This window comes from Rhipicephalus microplus, chromosome 1 (genome assembly GCF_043290135.1).
Source record: "Rhipicephalus microplus isolate Deutch F79 chromosome 1, USDA_Rmic, whole genome shotgun sequence".
Classification (NCBI taxonomy): Eukaryota; Metazoa; Arthropoda; class Arachnida; order Ixodida; family Ixodidae; genus Rhipicephalus; species Rhipicephalus microplus.
The window spans coordinates 182,039,846-182,056,905 of NC_134700.1; the positions used below are offsets into that span (position 1 = coordinate 182,039,846).

Sequence of the window (17,060 nt, forward strand, 5' to 3'; positions counted from 1 at the left end):
TGTGTGTGTGTGTGTGTGTTTGTGTGTGCGTATACCGAGGGACTCGTTGCAGTCTTCTATTATGGGACCCTTGCCTGTATATTTTTCTGTACCCCGCATTTTAACGTGTAATGGAATAATAGGTGATTTCAAATATAGTTGGGGCATTCGTTGTGGTAGGCCACTTGTATTAAACTTTTTAAATGTCGCAGCTGGACTTTGCAGCACTGTGAGTGGCGAATCCCTCCAGTGACTGAAGCTGATCTTTAAGAAGATGCTTCAGTACTCTGTTGAAATATTGTGCGAATTAGAGAATCCTGAGCGTGTTTCGACCCTTAATGTATACCGGGGAGCGACAGAGCATGCGCAGCAACACGTCCACTGCGCTATGCTTCGCAGCGGAAGACACCGGCTTGGCCTTTGATTTCATGGCGTCACATTGTTCATGCCAGAATGGTAGTCGCTACTGTTACCCACACCTTAAACGTACTGCTTTCAAATTGAATTTTAGAGTTACAATCTGATCCACTTTCTCGTGTGACCAACAACATTTGGCCTTGTATAACTTGTTACAACGATAAGCTGAGATCGGCATATTACAAACGTACCAAATCACAATCGGTCATAAAAAACACATATTTTCATGGTGTCATCACCGTTCAAAAAATTGCTTGAAGCGCTGTATATCACAACTGCTATGAAAGATTGGATTGATTAATATATGGGGTTTAACGTCCCAATATCACAATACGGTTATGTGAGACGCCATAGTGGAGGACTTTAGAAATTCATACCACCTGGTGTTCTTTAACGTGCACCCAAATCTGAGCACACGACCCTACATTGTCGCCACTCCGAAAAAGTAGGCTGTCTTAAGAGCTACGCCCGACAGCTAACAACGAAGTAAAATCATTTCGTAATTATAGACAAAACCAGTGGTATATTTGAGGGTAGCAAACAAGTCAACAGCGTATTGTCCCATTACAACATGCACTGCACCCCTGAGCAATTGTTCTCGGGGGTTGCGTCAGTTTCCAAGAGCGTCAATTGCGGATTCTGTCTCAGGCGTGAAAAGGAGAAAGCTCTTGGTTGGTGTACGACTCTTTGTTTCCGGAACACATCCACATATCTTCGCTGATAACGCAAGTGTCCGCCGCAAAGTGTTGTAGGATATTATTGCAAGCTTCGCACCTCCCTCAAGATCATTTTATCTTTGTGCAATGCCTGCAAGGTGAGAATGATCTGACAAGAAGGCTTCGTTTATATTTATTGCATTACAAAATGGCCCCACCACCGGCAGCTGTATAGCAATATATGTACACACCTACCCATGCACTTACTCTATGTGTATACCAGTCGCTAAACACATAAAGTATCGATTATTTTTTAATATGGTTCTCGAAAACGGTGCTGAATTGAGACAAATACGTTGCTGTAAAAGCTTAACGACATGAATACAAAACAGGTATGGCCATCTGTTTTGAGCATGTGACGTACGAAGCAAGCAACAGCCATTTGACAGATTCAAGTAGGACGGAAACCACTTTCAGGGGTGCGGCCATGCTTTTGGGGACCCCACATGCGCAGTTCACTCCCACTTTTCCGAAATAGGGGAGGAATTCTGCGTATAGCGGTATTCTGGACAAATTGAAACGCTTTACTGCTCACTGTGCTGTTGGCGTGTGGTCACCGTCCTCTGTTCAAGAGTAGCGAAGTGAAAGAAGGGGAGGGATGAATTGGGGTGGTAAAAGGATACCCTCACCGTTCAGTCACTTTCCTAGCTTAAAATGTGTGAATGGGTTATGCTATATTTTTACTTTTGGAACTTAAAAAATGTGTCAGTGTTTTCTGGCTTTGTGTAGCAGAAATTGACCCCTAGTTCCGCTTGCCTTCACAGAGAAACGAAAAAAAAAGTGAAGACGGGAAAAGACAGCAGTGCTCACCATGAGAACAAACGCCACAGGTCCGGCGTAGCTCCATATCACCCCGTTGTTCCTCGAGAGCCAGCAGCTGGGCAAACAGACGTGAGAAAGCCCGATATGGGATTATTGTATATTTTTTCGTGCATGAGTAGCCTTGTTGAGTTGGCCTATCGGGCATGGCAAGAGGACCTTCGATGAAGATGAGCAGATGTTCGTTTGAAACATATAGCTCTTAGTATTTAAGGTCCAATTGAAAAAAAATATGACGGGAAGTTTCTATATACAGTTTTTTTGTTATATTAATGTCACGTGGCTGAAAAAAAAGTTACATGCCATATTTGTTCCATTCTTCTGTTTCTTCGTTGTGTCTCTTCTAAAACCTCTTCCAAGCCTCTTTAGTAAGCTTTCGAAGGACCATTTCGTACGCCTCTTCTCTAGAAAGCCGCAACTAAGCCCCTGCTGTTTCATTAGTAAGCCTTTTCTTCAATAAGCGCTCTAAAAAAAGTAGGCTGGCATTTTACTTTATGTGGGGTGGTGGCCAGACTGCTGATTTTCTCCCCTTGGCGCAGCTGTGTTTTCTTGCTAAATTACAATAAGTGCTAATACAGCCTGAATTCATTTCAACTTAGTTTTCTTGGGACTCTGGCCGTGCAACGCGCTCGTCATCGTATTTTTTTTTAGAATTCGTTGGAGTAGGTGAAATGCTCAAATCAAGTACAAATAAAGGCTTCTTTTTCCTTATTTTTTTTCCTTTGGGAGGAAGAAAGGGGGGATGGGAGTATGAAGAGGCGTTCAACGTGGTTTTGAAAATGGGCATATCAGTATGAATTCCACAATGGGTCTGTATTATGGCTGCATATCATTCTAAAATTTCTAAAGGAAAATATGTTTTCGTGCTTTTTTGATTCAGTCAGGAATGGAGTAGCACCAAAAGTTCGGCAATTTGGCAGTTGTTCCCGTCTGCTACTGATAAAAAGTTTACAGCATAAGATAAGACCATCGTTAGTCTTGTAAAAATATACCACCCCGTCTTCATGTTAAGGTAATATTTTTGTTAGTATTCGGCTCATGAATAGCCCAGCATCCTATCTATCGGATCGCGCTGATATATTCGCACTTTAGGTGATGTTGTTGGCCCTAAAACTCCTAAACGGAGTTTTAGAGCCAATAGAAGCTTTAGGAGTTTTAGAGCCAATGGGAATTCAAGAAGCTGATTGCAGGAGGGCTATTTGCATGAAACTTTTTCGCTCCCGGCTACATGGATTACGCTTGCGCAAAATACCGAACTTGCCAGAGGAGCATTTAATCCACGGTCCACGGAACTCCAACAACTACACATTCTGCTTTGTGATAAGGGGTCATTGTAGATATCTTGGCACGGAGGGTACTTCTGGCTATTTTAATTTTTATATTAGTGAAATAAATAAAAAATAAACAAATAAATATAAAACAGTGTCGAAGTGAAATATATATAGAGAGAGCAAATCATAGGAAACTTTGAAATGGTAAGAAGACTGCGTATTGTTTTCTCTACCCTAAACTCGGTAAAGGGGAGGGCGGAGCTCGTTCAATTGAGGCTTGTCGCATGCCCCTTTTACAATAATGTGCAAAAACTGGAGCCCTCGTGCGGTCATGTTCGACCTCTAAGCGCTCTGAAGCAATGGTTCCGTTTCCGTCGAGTGTGTCATGACCTTATAGGTAACCCTTGCCCTTAATACCATATTCCAAACGGAAAAGCGATGATGATCATCATGATGGGACGCTTTAACCTTCGGACTCATTTAGTTCATTATGGATGCGCTTCACACTATTCTAGTGAATCGCATTGATTTAGGGCTTGACCACCATCAGTCAAATTTTGTGACATCTCAGCCGTTGCCTTCATTAATGTGCTGCACGGGATGGCAGCGTAGGTGAATCATGATGTGCGTCACACCGAAGGCCATTAATCAAACATGGTTATCTAAGGCACGTTGCCGGGCTAGTTGGTTGAGATCAGTGCGCTATACCAGTGAAAATGATGAATCAGTATCTAGCAATCCTTCAGTAGTTAGAGATTTCAATCCCCGGTGTCTAACGTTCACGTTGCTGTACATTTGTAATCAGTAGTGTGGGTGTTAAGAATGGTAATCGGACTTGGCATCAGTTTTGGAGCGTCTCATCATCCATAACTTTTTATTTATTGATATTGACACCGGCGACTTTGTGTCTTTCGGAAGATCGTGTGCCATGATTTAGCGCACACAAGTATTGAGGATTCACTGACATCTGGCCGGTGTGATTTCACTTTCGATCATTCAGGCGTCCTCTTCAATCACGAGGCGGATGCTAAGCAGCATATTGCGAAAGCGCACTGCAAGCGCGTTCTTTTCAATCATACCCAAGGTCTCCGAACAAAGTTGTTTGTACTTCAAGTCGGCATGCCGTGAATAATGTTAACTGCAGTACGATGGGTATACTTGCTTTCGACCGCTGTGTGACGTGCAGAATTTACGAAAGTGCGAAAATATGTCATAAACAGTTACTCCGTTAGTTACTGAGCTCTTCTGAAGAGCACTCACAACAAAAGCACAATTTCTCTTGTAGTGCAACTGGATGGAATGCATGCGCAAGAAGAGAATATTATTCGTAGACCAACCCGCAAATAAAAGCGAAATGTTTCTTGCTCAAATAAAAGTATAATGACCATCATGGCGAAAGCGTTCTATGTCTGAATCACTGAAGCTCGCAACGTTGGGAAACATTTTGCTTTATATATCTGCCGAACTATCGCTCCAACCACCGCGTTGTTTACACGGCACGTCTATACCGGGTGGAATGGCGTTTCTTGTGCTATGAAGGGGCTATATATTATGGCCCATCCCACGAAAAAATATACAAAAGTAAAGCAACTGACAATAGTCAATTTATCTTCGGCAACAGCCTTTTCGAAAACAACTTCAACTTTGCTTTTTATTCACCAAAGTTTGTAAAAGTAAGTGGAGACAACCTCTGTTCAAGGATTTATGCGCAACCTAGAGTGTTAATGTCAAGAAGAAAATAGTGTTTCAAATGTCGTAGTTCGTCAGCGCCTTAAGTTTGCTTTCTTTACCGAGAAACTGCTACAGAGCAGGCGTAAAGCAAAAAGAATAATTATGTATGCATGTATGGGGGTACCTAGAAGATCCTATAGTGTAAAATATCCGATGCACTGTAGTGAAAGATGTTTGTGCAAATATAGTTCCTCGCATTTCGAAGTGCCTTGTATTCGTTGCAAGCACAGATGCAGAAAGGAATATTATTGAATGACGCGACCATGTAAAAGCCACTTCACATGACAAAAAACACAGCGATATGGAGGCTGCGAACTAGCTCGCCTCGTAAAACTGACCAATTGCTCTCGCCGCAATGGTCATCGGTGAGCAGCCGACATGTTCGAAGCCTCTTGTTGTATTTGCAGTGGCGGGGGAAGAGAATCATCAAACTTAATAGTAAAGAATTCGGCGGCTTTTTTGGTGAGTGTCTGGGCAACAGCCAGGAGTCGTTGTGTCCTACCTTGTGGGTGATGTTGAAATCTTTTGTGAAATCAAGTCTTATAATGGCTTTTTCATCATTTGCCTTTAACATTGGGTTTATGATTTCGTGTTTGATTTGCAACATCATATCTTGTGTGGAGAGCTGTGGCCGGAGACTGATCATCGTGTGAAAGGAGCAGTGACACCAAATTTCAAACTTGAGATGTGGCATGCACTCCATGACTTGGTAAGCATTAGTCTTTTTAGCGAAGTATGAAAGGCGTACGTTATGTATAACTTATTCTATTTCGAGAGCAAAGAGCGTCCAAAGGCTTAACGATGCGTTCCCGGCCGTGAGACATCGAGAATATTTTGACGTGTTCAGCGAGCTTCAAGGCCACGCCTCAAGTGCTGCGTGACAATGAGCGAGCAGCAATGACGTCGACAATTTTAGTGCTGTCATCATGGATTTAGGAAGTCTTCATGTGCGCGCACGGAGACGAGCGGACATGAAAGCTCCCTACATGGTTTCTACATGCGGTTCCGTCTGGTGACGGCGCCTGGCTGCCTAGCAACGGCTTCACTTGCTTCATGTTGCTTAGTCCTTATTCTTATGTGATTCTTAAAAAAGAAAAGAAGAGAAAAGTGAGCCCCGTGCTTCACAGTGCGACACCTCAAGAGTAGCTCACGAGGGATGGGGGTAAGGAGGGAATAAAAGGATAGTAATAAATGTATAGAGATAGAGAGAAGGGAGGAGAGAGCGTGGCGCAGGGACAGCGAACGACAGAAAACGACGGAAGTAATGAGGAGATAGGAAAGGTGGACACGGTCGCAGGAGTCCGAGGACGGGGCACCACTCGGCAAGAGCTCTTGTCGGCGCCAGGAGATAGCGTAGGGCGAGCCACTTGGCCAGAGCTGTGCTGTCGTTGGAAATCGCGGGGGCACAACCGGTTGGCGTTTGCAGTGCTAAATATTAGTGGGCTTTGCACCCGTTTTGAATCGGGTTCGATACTGGTCATACTAATCAATGTTACATATAATAATTCGTCTTTCTGTTGTATTATTAGTACTGAATCGCTACAAGGGGATTGATAAAAACGCGTCGACGCAAAACACGCCACATGCGTTGAGTTTATGTCGCTGCTTCTTAAATAAAGAGAGTGTTAACATCTTTGTATTTAATTTACCGTATACGAACCTCACGCGTTTCATCACCGTTCGAACACACGACGTTAAATATATTGTCCATGGTTTTACAGTTGCACTTTCCTACCCTGCTTTCGAAAGCCATCAAATGTGCGCATAAGAGCACTTTAAAATAATTTAGATTAAAAAGTGTTTTAAAAAAACAAAACACACGCGCTCTTCGCTCACGTTCATGAAATCATAACAATAGGGAGTTTTCGAATAGCGTACCACGAAGATTCGCGTTGAAGTCGCGGCCACTGTGCGTGCGTCTTAACACTAACCACCGTGGGTGTTTGAGGTCCAGCGGCAAAAAATCCGAAATAGCGTGCGGCCCGCAAGGCCCGCGAAGCTTCCTTGCGGTGGCAGGGAACAACCGCTATTGTAAAACTGATATGGCGCACATACGTAAACGTAACGCCTGCGACGCCCACTAACCTAGCCTTCGTTGTTCGAAAGCTCTTTGGTATCATAGCGCGTAAATCTTCCCATTACACTAACCGAAGTGCCACTTACGCGGTTTCACTCGGACTCAAGCTCATGGCCCGATCTCAGTCTGAGGGAGCCTGATTGAGTCGACTTGTGAATGACTTTGCCTACTATATGGCCACCATGCCATCGCAATGGCATCTTGTCAATTACGTATTGCCATACATGACGGGCAGAACATGTTACGCATATGAGGGTGTTTAGAAGACGTTTGCCATACACGAACATCATTTCACACAGCTTTGGGTGCCTACCGAGTTAAATGAAACTTCACAAACAGACAGACAGGCAGACAGACAGACAGACAGACAGATACATACATACATACATACATACATACATACATACATACATACATACATACATACATACATACATACATACATACATACATACATACATACATACATACATACATACATACATACATACATACATACATACATACATACATACATACATACATACATACATACATACATACATACATACATACATACATACATACATACATACATACATACATACATACAAAGATAGATAGATAGATAGATAGATTCAAAGCGCTTTCGCTTTGCCAAGATATTCTGATGAAGTAAAATCAGAACAAAGCAGAAGGATGAAGACACGTTGAGGCTCGACGTTTCTCAATAGTATAAATGTGTATTTTAACAATTGGGAAAAGTAATTGTGACTGCACGACAGCTGTTTGACCGGAACGTTATCGTAAGGACATACAACGTGCGTCAATGGTTTCGTTACTGTTTGTTTCGATGGGATTATCGTTAAGGAATCAATAGGTTTCGACGAGATGTTCCGGTTTACACAGAAGTGCGCATTAATTCTTCACAATTGAAACGGTAGCTTTGCAAATAAAGGAGACAGTAAAACTTACTGCAATACGTAACTGCTTTTTTCGTGTAAGCTGGCTACGTGAGTGGCAACGCATACGAAATGTATTTAGCTTTAGTAGCATCTTTCAACGACGGAAGAAGGCTTTAGGTATAGGGTGGACAAGTTAGTATACTTACTTGTTTTTTGTTCCATAGCTATTTGGTCGAACGCCTGCCGTGATAAGGACCACCAGGAGTGGCATGCCTGGCCAAATAAAAAAATGTCAGATGCTCAAATAAAAAAAAAGGATGTCTAGAATATCTTAAGCCTCGCACGAATGCAAATTATAAGAGGTGCGAGCTGCTCCTTGTCACGCGATGGAAGTTGTGAAGAGACAAGTGCTGGTGCGCCTAGTTAAGTAAAACACTCACGGATGCACAGACATGCAAGTACCCAAGAAATCAAGTAGTAGAAATAGTTACAGACTATAGAACAGATATACACTTATGCTTAAGAGGCCTGCCTTTGAGAAGAATGACAGATTAATCCGAATGATTCATAAGTTCACTATATGCGACCACGATTCCATTAAGCCTCGCGTTATGCAAGAACTGTTAGTTGCATGGTGGGTTTTTTAAATTACCCCTTCCCTTCACCCATTTTCTACAGCAGAGCTGTTATGGTGCAAGTTTGCCGTGTGTCGTTTATCAAAAATGAGGATTATCATGAACCAATACGCGCTTAATCAATCTGTACGGATGGTTAAGATAACTAACTGCAAGGTGCAGCCGCTGATCAGTGTTTAGCTCCTGTTTACATCACTGTCACTAGTAGTGGTACTTGCACAATGGCACGTACGCTCTATAGAATTTTCACAGCAGAGATGTTGTGGCGGAGGTTTGCCTTGTCGTAGATAGAAAGATTCGGAAAGAGAAAGGGAAAATACATTGAAATAAAAGGAGAAAGACTTTAGAAGTTGGAAGGTGAGAGAGAGAGACTAAACAGAGAGAGAGAAAGAAAGAAAGAGATTGAAATATAGAGAATATATTCATATGCAATAAAGAATGTAACCATACATAGTATAATAAATTTGTCGGTGGAAAAGAGACAAGTGAAAGGGTATAAGCCTAGCCAAGCCATAGCCAGCATCATGCCCACCAGCTGTGCTGTGACACAGCCTTGCGCGACTTAGTATGAGCTGCGCTAGTTTATTATTATTATTTTGCTCTTTAATCATTTGTTGTCTTTCTTTTTTTTGGCGCCAAAGGCAAGTTACCAAGATAAACTGAATATAAAACTTGTCTGGATTTTTTTCTTTCCAGTGCATGGTAGTGTCAATATCGCCACGTCAATCATCATCCCGAGAGCAGATATTTGTAATAATAGGCTCTCAATAAGCCTCGAATGTTATTTAACTGGCATTACAGGTGACATGATACATATTGATAGAAGCGCTTGAATGTCTGCAGCCTGTATATAGGCAAAAAGTTTTCAGCTAGATTTATCTGCAAGGTTGCGTTATTACTTGTACATTAGGGAAATAAAGCACCTCTGAACATGAGTTTAATGGGCTTAGAAGTTGAAATAACCATTTAAAGTTGCACGGGCATTGTAGAAATGCATTTTTCTTAGCTTACAATTAAGAAAGTTGTCGCATAGCACATGATAAGATACAGTAATGTATTTCCTAGTTTTAGCTTATTGAAATGAATAACATGAAATAGAACACGACCTAGTTTCAGGAGTATTATGTTTAAGACGCAGAAAACTTACATTTCATTTCTCCCAGTCTCATGAATCATACGAGGTATTCAGGACTGGTCACTGCTGTCATTTTTTTCTAACAAAGTGCCACAAGAGGTGAGCAAGATCACGGGCAGCCGTAAGCGCACCACAGAAACACATGGAGGTTCATAAAACTAAAGCACTAACATTATCTTGATAGTCTCAGTAGTTTTTGTGTGTCACTGATGTCATTCGTGCATTCTATTTTAGCACAAGGAACGAGTTCGTTAAAAGTTTTTGTAACAAGATTGGGTGGTACTAAACCCACTGTATTCACAGCAAGTGGTTTCCTTTTTTTGTTAACCTCACTTCTATTCTTTTTTTTATCACATTTCTATCTATTTATTGTTGGAACTACTTCGTGTGATTCGTCGGCGTGGGGAGCGAAATGACAGCCAGGTGCTTAGAAATGAAAATTCAGCGTCGTTCAGATAAATTAGAGTCTCAACGATGGGCGAAGTTCTCCGAGATTCTAGACCCACGAAAACCTTTATCACAAATATGACGCGTCGTGCAAGGCTTATGAGCACTTCCCGAACAGCGCTTTCCATTCAAAGCTCCGGTTATTTTGCAAAGGCGACGGAATATAGAAGTGGCTCAACACTTCTGCAGGAGTACTGCGGACCAATCGGCACGCGCAGAAGCCCTTGCGGCTTATTCCACACCACATTCATCCAACCCCCGCATGAACAGGCCTTTTAAAATTGAGGAGCTGGGGGCGGCTCTCGCTTCGTGCAATCGGTTTTCGTCTTCTGGTCCAGGTGGCATATCCTACCGCATGCTATGTAACCTCAATGGGTGGGCGCAGGAAGATTTGCTGGACGTGTTTTCAGCAACTCTTGGCGAGATGGCCAAGTGCCATAAGAGTGGAAAACAAGTCGCTTAGTTCCCCTTTTAAAACCTGGTAAGTCCCCACTAGAGCTCGCATCTTACCGCCCAATAGCACTCGCTAGCTTGTAGGAAAGCTGATAGTGAGAATATTTCTCGCCAGGATAGAGAAGTAGTTCCTGAAACGCTCCAGCGTATAACCGAATACTGTGGCTTGTTTTTGACACACTCGATGCTCCATCGACAGTGTTGTTGATCTGGTAACACATGTGCAACGCCAGAAAATGAGCCGATGGTTCTTCATTGCGCTATTCATGGATGCGAAAGAAGCATACGACAACGTTTCTCATTAGAAGCGTTGTCGTATGCTTGCAGCCATTTTTGACGCCCTTGAATTGGTTGGTCTTGGTGGACGACTGTAGCGCTGGATCTGTTGTTACCTGCAAATGAGATCATTCTTCGTGAAACTGATGATGGGCCAACTTCTTAGCACTACATACATCGTGGCGTTCCTCAAGGCGCCGTTCTAAGCCCCACATTATTAAACCTCGTATGTTCGGCCCTCTGGAAAGTATACAAAGTTCAGTTCACATATCCAATTATGCCGATGACATCTATGTTTGGGCACCAGGTGTAAACCGGCCTCAACTATCGTGCGAGACTCCAAAAAGCTGCAAACTTCATATCGACATACCTTAGGGAACTCAAAATTTCCCCTGAGAAATCTGTGTAAACCAATGGCGTAAACAAATGACGGCTAATGCCGTATTCATAAAAGAACAAAATATTTGCTACGTCAGGACGCACACATTCTTGGGCGTCATAATCGATGGAGACCTTTGCTGAAGCCCCCATGTGTGTGCTCTTAGCAACCGCCTGACAGCCATCTGACATCTTTTCAAGTTCCTCTGAGGGAAAAAGTGGGGTACATCGGTGCACACTGTGTTGAAATTATACCGGAATAGATTTCTAGGGTACCTGTGGCAGTTTACCGGTACTAACAAACACCTGCAATAGCAACATAAGTTTCATAGAAAGTGCTCAGAGCCAGGCAGTTTGTCTCTCACTACCACGTTGCGCGTCAATAGCAGTGACTATTGCCATTGCAAAAGACCATCTTGCCAGCACTCACGTAACCTTGCAGGTACTTAGAGCAGACACCGTGCTCGCACCCCACCACCTGGCTTCTCTTCTAGAAGACCGGCCGTGGGCCCCGATTCGCAAAATGATTCGGCTTATCGAGAGTGCCGTCCAACAGACTACACAGGTACTGAAAGACTCCTGACACCTCCTTGGTGCCTGGATCAACCTGAACCTCGTCTGACAGTGCCAGGTATTCGTAAGAAGGTGGACACCACGTCGCCAACTTTGAATCAGCTGTCACTACTGATGCTACACGAGGGATACGCAGACCACACTAAAATCTACGAAAATCAATCTAAAACTGCTGAGGGATTTGCAGGAGGTGTGAACTTCTCAGCAAAAGGCGAAATGTATAATTTTAAACCGTCTCATTGGACTACATTGACTGCAGTAAAGCTGGTGGCACTCCGCAGTGCGCTTCGGCGTATTCAACAGGAGTCACCACAAAAATGGGGCATATTGACCAACTCGAAGTCAGCCCTACATTGTCTATCGTCAGCTTTGCGTCGTGGTGTACAAGATAAAATAGTATTGGATGTAATCGAAATATATCAGCAATTAAAAGACGAAGGGCATAACATTATTTTCCAGTGGCTTCCAGGCCATCGTGGCCTCGACGGCAATGAACATGTCGATAGCTCTGCCACGAGGGCTCATAAATAGAAACCGGAACTTCAGGCACGCAAAAAAAACAATGTTTTAAGCGCCTATAATAGGTCCTGAAAACTGCCATTTAAATATAAATAGGTGTTGAAAACAGTCGTTTAGGCATGTATAGGCACAATTCATACATATGTCATAAATATGTCAAGGACAAATATTTACCTTCTAACACAGCAGGCCAATTCTGTGCTTTGGAAAAAGCTGAATTTATTTTTCCACCTGAACAATTAACAGGAAACAATAATTTGAAGAGGTTTAGGCAAAAGCTGAGGTAGTTTGACATTAAGAGAAAGGCTATGAAACAGTGACAACCCAGCATCATCTCAAGGTTTTCGGGCCAGAATTGTACTTGCTTTCAGTCATTATTTAGTTTAATGCGTAAAAAGAACGCTCGACGTCTACTGAAGTTAGTGAAGTGTACTTGTGGCCTAGCACTTTCAATGCTTTGATTGAACCTGGAATCGTTGAATCAGCACCACACGGAACTTTAGACGCTTTCTTTAGAACATGCAATCCGCGATTCTTTCAAAGGCAGATTTAAGCTTTAAGGCAACCTTGTCAGCGACCGGTCTATTGGAGATGGGGTGAACCTTTTCTGTCCGTCTGAAAAAAAAAAAAACTGGGTATCTTTAAGCTTTTCTTTAAGGCGTTGAACGCGATTGCGACATCCGGTCCCTGGAGCGTACTTCACTTGCTTATTGCCTACATTGTTGTATGATTTTACTCGAAAAATTTAAACTGTGGATGACTACACATGTAAGCGATAAAGTTGAAAGTGGCTTTTGTCAGAGAAGGTTTCGCATAGGGCTGCATTCTGTGTAATGGGTGAATGCGAGTTTGTTATATGCGAGTTCACATATGCGGATATAAAAATAACAAAATGAGTCTATGTGCCCGTGGAACGACCACAAAATACGTGTTATTTGCGTAGATTCAAAAGTTATTTAAATAAATTGGCTGTTGCATAAACAATGTTGGGAGCTTTATGCCTATGCACACTCAGAGTGAGCATCAAATTCAAAATATTGTTGACCTTTCCAATGTCTTCTTCCCTGCTTTCCACATGGGCCGTTTCTCGATCGGCGGATTAGCGCGGTGATCCACTAATTCATTGCCTGACAAGGACACTTTACAGCTTCTTTTTATTCCGCATTGCTTGGTAGACTGCCGACAGCAGCTGTTATGAAGAACATAAATGCGAACGAAACTTACGTGTAGGGTGTAGGCGGCAGCGCTCGCCTAGATTAGTTTTGGCTGATTCGAGTACATTCCATCCACACTGTACTCTAACCTCCCAAACACAGCATCGAACGCGTTATTCGAAGATCGTAGGTTCGATTCCTGCTCACGGCACCAAAAAACACCCCGCCGCGGTGGTCTAATGGCTATACTCGGTTGCTGACCCGCAGATCGCGGGCTCTAATCTCGACTGCGGCGGCTGCATTTTTGATGGAGGCGGAAATGTTGTAGGCCCGTGTGCTCAGATTTGGGTGCACGTTAAAGAACCACAGGTGGTCGAAATCTCCGGAGCCCTCCACTATACGGCGTCTCTCATAATCATATGGTGGTTTTGGGACGTTAAACCCCACATATCAATCAATCAATCCCAAACGCAACCGCTGAGCTGCACTACTCTCGAACCTAGCGACGGGGATCTTCAAGGCGCAGGGGGTACACAAAAATTAGCTTCTCCTCTCTTCACTACAGTAGACTCTAGCCACGCTAACGCAACCGCTGAGCTGCACTACTCTCGAACCTAGCGGCTGGGATCTTCAAGGAGCAGGGGGTACATTAGCGTTAGCCTCTCCTCACTTCGCTACAGTACACTCTAGCCGCGCTCACGCAACCGCTAAGCTGCACTACTCTTGAACTTAGTGACAGGGATTTTCAAAGAGCAGGGCGTACACTAGCGTTAGCCTCTCCTCACTTCGCTACAGTTCACTCTAGCCACGCTCACGCAACCGCCATGAAGCACTACTCTCGAACCTAGCGACGGGGATCTTCAAAGAGCAGGGGGTACGCTAGCATTAGCCTCGACTCACTTCGCTACAGCACACTCTAGCCACGCTCACGCAACCGCTGAGCTGCACTACTCTCAAACTTAGCGACGGTGATCTTCAAGGACCAGGGGGTACACTAGCGTTAGCCTCTCCTCACTTCGCTACAGTCCACTCTAGCCACGCTCACGCAACCGCCATGAAGCACTTCTCTCGAACCTAGCAACGGGGATCTTCAAGGAACAGGGGTACACTAGCGTTAGCCTCTCCGCACTTCGCTACAATAAACTCTAGCCATGCTCACGCAACCGCCATGCTGCACTACTCTCGAACCTAGCGACAGGGATCTTCAAGGACCGGGGGGTACACTAGCGTTAGCCTCTCCTCACTTCAGTACAGTACACTCTAGCCACGCTCACGCAACCGCCATGCTGCACTACTCTCGAACCTAGTGACGGGGATCTTCAAAGAGCAGGGGGTACACTAGCGTTAGCCTCTCCTCAATTCGCTACAGTACACTCTAGCCACGCTCACGCAACCGCTGAGCTGCACTACTCTCGAACCTAGCGACAGGGATCTTCAAGGACCGGGGGGTACACTAGCGTTAGCCTCTCCTCACTTCAGTACAGTACACTCTAGCCACGCTCACGCAACCGCCATGCTGCACTACTCTCGAACCTAGTGACGGGGATCTTCAAAGAGCAGGGGGTACACTAGCGTTAGCCTCTCCTCACTTCTCTACAGTACACTCTAGCCACGCTCACTCAACCGCTGAGCTGCACTACTCTTGAACTTAGTGACGGGGATCTTCAAAGAGCAGGGGGTACACTAGCGTTAGCCTCTCCTCACTTCGCTACAATACACTCTAGCCATGCTCACGCAACCGCCATGCTGCACTAGTCTCGAACCTAGCGACAGGGATCTTCAAGGACCGGGGGGTACACTAGCGTTAGCCTCTCCTCACTTCAGTACAGTACACTCTAGCCACGCTCACGCAACCGCCATGCTGCACTACTCTCGAACCTAGTGACGGGGATCTTCAAAGAGCAGGGGGTACACTAGCGTTAGCCTCTCCTCACTTCTCTACAGTACACTCTAGCCACGCTCACTCAACCGCTGAGCTGCACTACTCTTGAACTTAGTGACGGGGATCTTCAAAGAGCAGGGGGTACACTAGCGTTAGCCTCTCCTCACTTCGCTACAATACACTCTAGCCATGCTCACGCAACCGCCATGCTGCACTACTCTCGAACCTAGCGACAGGGATCTTCAAGGACCGGGGGGTACACTAGCGTTAGCCTCTCCTCACTTCAGTACAGTACACTCTAGCCACGCTCACGCAACCGCCATGCTGCACTACTCTCGAACCTAGTGACGGGGATCTTCAAAGAGCAGGGGGTACACTAGCGTTAGCCTCTCCTCACTTCTCTACAGTACACTCTAGCCACGCTCACTCAATCGCTGAGCTGCACTACTCTTGAACTTAGTGACGGGGATCTTCAAAGAGCAGGGGGTACACTAGCGTTAGCCTCTCCTCACTTCGCTACAATACACTCTAGCCATGCTCACGCAACCGCCATGCTGCACTACTCTCGAACCTAGCGACAGGGATCTTCAAGGACCGGGGGGTACACTAGCGTTAGCCTCTCCTCACTTCAGTACAGTACACTCTAGCCACGCTCACGCAACCGCCATGCTGCACTACTCTCGAACCTAGTGACGGGGATCTTCAAAGAGCAGGGGGTACACTAGCGTTAGCCTCTCCTCACTTCTCTACAGTACACTCTAGCCACGCTCACTCAACCGCTGAGCTGCACTACTCTTGAACTTAGTGACGGGGATCTTCAAAGAGCAGGGGGTACACTAGCGTTAGCCTCTCCTCACTTCGCTACAATACACTCTAGCCATGCTCACGCAACCGCCATGCTGCACTACTCTCGAACCTAGCGACAGGGATCTTCAAGGACCGGGGGGTACAATAGCGTTAGCATCTCCTCACTTCGCTACAGTTCACTCTAGCCACGCTCACGCAACCTCCATGAAGCACTACTCTCGAACCTAGCGACGGGGATCTTCAAAGAGCAGGGGGTAAACTAGCATTAGCCTCTCCTCACTTCGCTACAATACACTCTAGCCACGCTCACGCAACCGCTGAGTTGCATTACTCTCGAACTTAGCGACAGTGATCTTCAAGGAGCAGGGGGTACACTAGCGTTAGCCTCTCCTCACTTTGCTACAGTTCACTCTAGCCACGCTCACGCAACCGCCATGCTGCACTACTCTCGAACCTAGCGACGGGGATCTTCAAGGACCGGGGAGTACACTAGCGTTAGCCTCTCCTCCCTTCAGTACAGTACACTCTAGCCACGCTCACGCAACCGCCACGCTGTACTACTCTCGAACCTAGTGACGGGGATCTTCAAAGAGCAGGGGGTACAGTAGCGTTAGCCTCTCCTCACTTCTCTACAGTACACTCTAGCCACGCTTACTCAACCGCTGAGCTGCACTACTCTTGAACTGAGTGACGGGGATCTTCAAAGAGCAGGGGGTACACTAGCATTAGCCTCTCCTCAATTCGCTACAGTACACTCTAGCCTCGCTCACGCAACCGCTGAGCTGCAATACTCTCGAACCTAGCGATGGGGATCTTCAAAGAGCGAGGGGTACACTAGCGTTAGCCTCTCCTCACTTCGCTACAGTTCACTCTAGCCACGCTCACGCAACTGCCATGAAGCACTACT

At 45.0% G+C, this 17,060-nt stretch overlaps 1 protein-coding gene across 1 annotated transcript in view; it reads right to left on the reverse strand.

The window, feature by feature from the left end:
- Positions 1–8,163, reverse strand: part of LOC142803472 (adhesion G protein-coupled receptor L2-like) — a 19,971-nt gene extending 11,808 nt beyond the window's left edge. The window contains exons 1-2 of the mRNA XM_075888589.1: positions 8,101–8,163; positions 1,923–1,989 (exon numbers count right to left, since the gene is read on the reverse strand). Of these exons, the coding sequence (XP_075744704.1) occupies positions 1,923–1,925 (3 nt within the window). The 5' untranslated portion in view covers positions 1,926–1,989; positions 8,101–8,163. The remainder of the gene's footprint in view (positions 1–1,922; positions 1,990–8,100) is intronic.
- Between the last annotated feature and the right edge of the window lie 8,897 nt (positions 8,164–17,060).